The following is a 6,158-nucleotide window of genomic DNA, read 5'->3' on the forward strand; positions in this document are numbered from 1 at the left end:
TAGCCCCTTCCATATGCCCTTCCAAAAAAAACATTTATATTGTAATCTTTAACGCATGCGTCACTATCTTGCATGGCCACTTGGGGTTCTATAGATCTTGATTTCAAGATTCATGGAATATAATATGCATTAATGCAGAGTATATATAGTAGTGCTCCATCGTTCTCTCGGACAGTGTACTGGCACGTGTGTTTTTCTCTCCGGGAGCTCTTGGCTTGGTCTATGCTGATTGGGTAAGCTGGGCAACATTTCCTTGATCTTACCCTTGTGTGATCTTCCATTTTCATGAGAAATCTGATCAGATCACCAAGCAGACTATTAATTAAAACCATATACAATTCTTGCTGCTGCACGAAGCGAAGCGAAAGAGTACGGCGATGGCGCTATCAGCTTCTCCAGTTCAGGAAGAACCACAGCCAGGGAACGAGCAGTTCAGGAACCACCTTGCTGCAGCAGTGAGGAGCATCAACTGGAGTTACGCCATCTTTTGGTCAGTTTCAAGCACTGGCCCTGCAGGGTAAGGGATCCTACATATATATTGTATATTTATCGAATCCTTGGAAGAAGATAGATTGCCTAAGAATAACTTTGTGGTGATGTACAGGATTACACTCATTTATTAGTGATAGAAATTTCATTTACCTTTCAGTGACGTGTTTTCTGTGAATCTTACTAAAGTAGCTAGGTCTCACATATGTGGAATTGTAACTTAAGACTCATTTTAGGTCATTAGAGGTAAGAAATTTTTTTAGGTCGATAAAAATCCTAAATATTTTTGCGATCTCATTTTTCCGGTCGAAATATTTTCTTTAAGTTTCTCTAATACCTCCCATGCATCTAAAGCAGCTAGAAAAGCTGCTTGGTGATTGGGCCACGTCAATAAAAAAAGACATTCCTGTCTACGTTATATCCATTGCTCAAGAGATGCTCAAAGACCATGCTAAATAGGCTCCATGTGGTAATGTGTGTACACTATATATGCTGAGTAATTAACCTCTAAGGGAAGTAAAGGAGCGTAGAAAAATCTAGGGTTAATGTCTAATAGTGTGAAAGAATATGACCCCTAGGTGGGCCATGTATTGTTAATTGGTTTTGGACTTTTTTTATCCCAGTAGTTTGTATTGGAACTAACAGAGGATCCAAATGATGCCAGAGTATGAATAAACAAATTTAGTACGAATAGTAACAGATAATGTAGGATAAAGATGTAGCTGCTGATATATTTTGAGCTAAGGAACTAGCAACATTTCTACTAAAGTAATAAATTCCTGATAATATGTCAACAGGCTAGCTAACAAAGACAGGTACTATAAACCAGAAAGGACAGTTCAGTACCAAAATCTTCCCGTTTTTTCCAACAGTCCAACACTCTTCTAATTGCTAATTCTATATCGTTTTTAGTTAAATACTCCCTCCAGATGTTTTGCACATCGACGTGGTTTCCAAAGTAAAGCTTTGGTCACTAATTCATTTTACAATAATGTATTTGTAACACAAAGCAAAACTGTGCTATATATATTGAATCCATAATTTCTCATTTCTTGTGAGGAGCTCAAACTTGCCTAGTTAATGCCACGCTAGCTAACACATCCTGCCATCCTCTATGCACCAGATTATATAAGCATTTCTAGCTATGCACCAGACTCATAGCATTTTCTATGTATAGAGATGTTATGAATCTGAACATCTAGAAACATAGCTAGGAATGCTTATATTGTGAGATAGAGGGATAAGGAGCTCAAATTAACTTGTGCGCACAGGGTCCTGACATGGAAGGATGGGTTCTACAACGGCGAGGTGAAGACGAGGAAGGTAACCAGCTCGACCTCGGAGATGACGGCCGACCAGCTCGCCCTGCAGCGAAGCCAGCAGCTCCGGGAGCTCTACGAGTCCCTGCAGCTGTCCGGCGGCGACCGCCACCGCGCGAGGCCGCCACGGCCCGTCGCGGCGCTGTCGCCGGAGGACCTCGGCGACACCGAGTGGTTCTACGTGGTCTGCATGACCTACGCCTTCCGGCCTGGCCAAGGGTACTGTACTTCTTCTGTGTGTCGAATCTGTCGATCGGCAGCATGATCGAACCAACTGCACCTGCACTGGATGATCGTCGATCGTCTGCAGGTTGCCGGGCAATAGCTTGGCGAGGAATGAGCACGTCTGGCTGCGCAACGCCCACCTCGCCGACACCAAAACCTTCCCCCGAGCGCTGCTGGCCAAGGTATACGTTGTGTGTGTGTGTGTTACAATTTTTAGATCACTAAATTGATTCTTGGTTATCTGAGCTACGAACCACTGTATGTGATTGTGGATCATGGGTTTGTGGCACGCAGAGTGCGTCCATTCAGGTATGTAAGCTCTTCATTATCACTTCATGGATGAACTGATTTGCATTTGCAGATTTCTGACTACTCCATGTACGTCTTGATTCTTCCCTTTTTCACAGACAATCGTCTGCATCCCCCTTATGGATGGCGTGCTTGAGCTGGGGACCACTGACTCTGTAAGTTCGTTCATTCACCGTATCCAAACTTAGGGTGCGTTTAGTTCCCAAAAAATAGAAACTTTTACAACACTAATTAATTAGGAGTATTAAACATAGACTAAGTATAAAACTAAGAAAAAAGTTCATTTTTGGCCATCCAACTCTTGCATCGGTTTGGTTTTGGCCATTAAACTCTAAAACTAGTATCTTTGACCATCCAATTATCAAAACCGTTCACATTTGGCCATTCGGTGGTTTTGCTGAGTTGTTTCGCTGATGTGGACGCCATGTGGCAGTGGGGCCTATTTGTCAGTTTATTTTTTACATCTCTCCTTTTTCTCTCTTTCTTCCCCTCTCGCTCTCCTCTCTCCCAGTCCCTCTGCTCGGCGGCCATATTGCGGCTCCGGCCGCGGTGCCGTTCCCGGCGGAGCAAGGTGGGGCGGTGGGGAGGCAGGGCTGGCCCGCGGCCAAGGCAACCCGGCAGGGTTGGCGCACGCTGCTGCCATTGTCTGCTCGATGTGTGCGCTGGCTGCTGGCGCCGCCACCCCTACTGTCTGCTGCCACCGCCGCCCCCTATTGCAGCAAGCGCAGCCGCCACGTACTGCAGTCGCGCTGCTAGAGAGGAAGGAGGGAGCAGCAATGGCGGCCGTCGGGGCAGGGGAGGAAGGAGGGAGCCGCGGTGGCGGCCGCCGGGGCAGGGGAGGAAGGAGGGAGCGTTGGTGGGGAGGAAGGAGGAAGCGGCAGGAGGGGGCCGCCAGGCCAAGGGAGGTGCGGCGGCGGCGGCGGGTTTGGTCTGTGCGAGGATGAGCACTGCTGCTAGCTCGCCTGCATGCCGCAGCCGGAGCCGCCATGGCCGCCGAGCAGAGGGACCGGGAGAGAGGAGAGCGAGAGGGGAAGAAAGAGAGAAAGATGAGAGAGATTAAAAAAATAAGCTGACAAGTGGGTCCCACTACCACATGGCATTCACGTCAGCGAAACCATCCAGCAAAACCACCGGATGGCCAAATGTGAACGGTTTTGATAATTGGATGGTCAAGGATATCTGTTTTTGGAGTTCAATGGCCAAAACTAAACTGAGGCAAGAGTTGGATGACCAAAAACGGTCTTTTTTTCTAAAACTAATTATACGGATGGACAGGAAATCGCGAGACGAATCTATTAAGCATGTATAATTAATTCATTATTAGAGGCCGTTTACTGTAGCACAACATTATCTAATCATTGCATAATTAGGTTCATTAGATTCGTCTCGCGATTTTGCTCGGAGGTTATGGAACGGGTTTTGTCAGTTACCGCATTTAATACTCCTAATTAGTGATCAAATGTTTAAAGTTACTGTAGTGCGTGAAAAATTTTGGGAACTAAACAGAACCTTATACGAACTAGATGAAGTTTTTATGTGCGTTAATTATGCGTTCATGACCAGGTCCTGGAGAACCCTGATCTGGTCAACCGCGCCACCACGCCTTTCAGTGAGCTGCAGTTCCCGTCGAGCACGGAGGAGCCAAACTCCTGCCCATCTACCGACGATGACACGGGAGAAGCCACTGACATCATTGTGTTCGAGGACGTCGATCACAATGCATCATCCATGGAACCAATGATGATCTCCGATGCCAACTTGGAGAAAGTCAGCTGCTTGGAGATCGACGAGCTCTACAACTTGTGCGAGGGACTGGACGTGCAGGCTCTCGAGGATGATTGGATCGGCATGGACGACGAAGCGCCCCCTTCTCCGGAGCCGGCCCTAGCTACCGACGATGGTGATCACGCTTTGATCAGCACCAATGGCTCTCGCTTCTCGTCAAGTTTCAAAGCGTGGACGAGACCGGAATCCAACAGCCGAGCGGCGGCGGCGGCAGCAGGAGCCCCACAGAAGATGCTCAAGAAAGTGGTGTCCGGCGGAGCTTGGGCGAGCGGCGATGGCGGTGACGGGAGCAGGGCGAGGGGGCCAGCAACGACCCAGGAGGAAAGTGGCGTCGTCAAGAGCCACGTCATGTCGGAGAGGCGGCGCCGGGAGAAGCTCAACGAGATGTTCATCGTTCTCAAGTCATTGATCCCATCCACTCGTAAGGTGAGTAAATAATGCGAGTGCAAGGTTTTCGTTATTGGAATTTAAAATTTATCGGAGGTCATAGAGAAATAGAATAAACAAGATATATCAGAATTATCGGACCAAATTCAAAATGAAATTCTTGAAAAATTTTGTAGAATTTGACTTGAAACTATTTCTAAGCTATTAAACATCACTTGTTCACAGATAAAACAAGAATAGAATACAATGAGTACATGATTATCGCGTGGGTGGATTTGAGCTGTCTGTGTAAAAGCAGAATAAATAGGAGATATCAAATTTTATCGGACTCTAGGGATAAAAGGAAAATATCGGAATTTTCGGCCAATATCGGCCGATAAAGAGAACCATGTGCGAGTGTTTAGCCGCCATTGCGTGGTTTCTTTCTTCAGACAAAAAAAAATGCTCCATTGGGAGTTCAGAGTTCACAAACGTTAGTTGCTGCAGGTGGACAAAGCATCCATCCTTGCCGAAACCATAGCCCACCTCAAAGAGCTCGAGCGGAGGGTACAAGAGCTGGAATCCAGCAAGGAGCTCATCAGCATCCCACGCCCTGCGGCAGAAAGGCGTCATGACGATGAGGTCGTCGTCGTCGGAGCTAGGAAGGCCGCCACCCCTGGTCGTGGCGCCAAGAGGAAGAAGAAGGGCTCGGACTCGGAGCTCGACGCCGCCGGCGATGGGCAGATGGCCGAGCAGCACTGGGTCCGCCCCAATGATGGCCGGAGCAACGTCATCAGCATCGCAGTTGGGGACAAGGAGGTGCTCCTGGACGTGCAGTGCCGGTGGGAGGAGCGGCTGATGGCGCGAGTGTTCGACGCCGTCAAGAGCCTCCGTCTCGACATTGTCTCGGTTCAGTCGTCCACGCTGGATGGCCTTATGGGACTCAAGGTACGAGCTCAGGTATGCATATAGGCGTCGTTGTAGCTAGGGCCTAGGGATGGTAGTTGTAGACTTGTAGCTAGGGATGGATGCAGCATTATTGTTCAGTTTGTACTGATATTGCACTCAGCACGATCGACTTTGATTTACTGATGATCATCGCTGCTGTTGGCGAATAATTGTTGCAGTTTGCCAGTTCTGCTGCAGTTGCGCCTGGGATGATCACTGAAGCTCTTCAGGAAGCTATAAGCAGCAGGACTTGATGATGCATGGGACGTCACAAAATGCTGTAGTCGTCTCATAGATATGTACCACTGCACCAGTGATGATATATATATCATGATCCTCGATCCGTTTGATTGTACATACATACATACATACATACATACATACATACATACATACATACATACATACATACATACATACATACAGCTTCATTTACAAAGATGTAAGAGTGAAGCACCTTTTTAGAATCAGATATCCGACTAGTAGGGACAAAGTCTTTATTTACCGTACGTCTTCCGTTCATATTGCACTATCACTTTCAATCACCACATAATTCTACATTATCCTAATGGCATCCCTTATTATATAACTATATAAGCCATGCCTTTTCCAAAATCCAATTTTCGTCATGCTAGTCGATCTCGAATCGAGCCTATAGCGAGGCATATAGATAGATAAAGTCGATCGTTAAGCCTCGTATGATCAGCTACTGTCATA

General features: G+C 47.1%; 1 protein-coding gene across 1 annotated transcript; it reads left to right on the forward strand.

Annotated features, from left to right (window-relative positions):
* Positions 1-377: 377 nt before the first annotated feature.
* Positions 378-5,695, forward strand: LOC120667911 (anthocyanin regulatory R-S protein-like). Its single transcript, XM_039947898.1, has 8 exons — positions 378-517; positions 1,761-2,027; positions 2,119-2,215; positions 2,328-2,342; positions 2,441-2,497; positions 3,906-4,553; positions 5,001-5,453; positions 5,621-5,695. Exons 1-8 carry the CDS (start codon positions 378-380, stop codon positions 5,693-5,695), a joined length of 1,752 nt encoding a protein of 583 aa, XP_039803832.1.
* The last annotated feature ends 463 nt before the right edge of the window (positions 5,696-6,158 follow it).

Source organism: Panicum virgatum, chromosome 3N (genome assembly GCF_016808335.1).
Source record: "Panicum virgatum strain AP13 chromosome 3N, P.virgatum_v5, whole genome shotgun sequence".
Taxonomy (NCBI): Eukaryota; Viridiplantae; Streptophyta; class Magnoliopsida; order Poales; family Poaceae; genus Panicum; species Panicum virgatum.

What these genes read in the sequence shown, in the direction of transcription:
- LOC120667911 (XM_039947898.1), top strand. Translation starts at nt 378, where the DNA reads ATGGCGCTATCAGCTTCTCCAGTTCAGGAAGAACCACAGCCAGGGAAC. An exon ending in GCCTTCCGGCCTGGCCAAGG is followed by an intron (nt 2,028 to 2,118) that starts GTACTGTACTTC and finishes GATCGTCTGCAG; the next exon opens with GTTGCCGGGCAATAGCTTGG. An exon ending in TGATCCCATCCACTCGTAAG is followed by an intron (nt 4,554 to 5,000) that starts GTGAGTAAATAA and finishes TAGTTGCTGCAG; the next exon opens with GTGGACAAAGCATCCATCCT.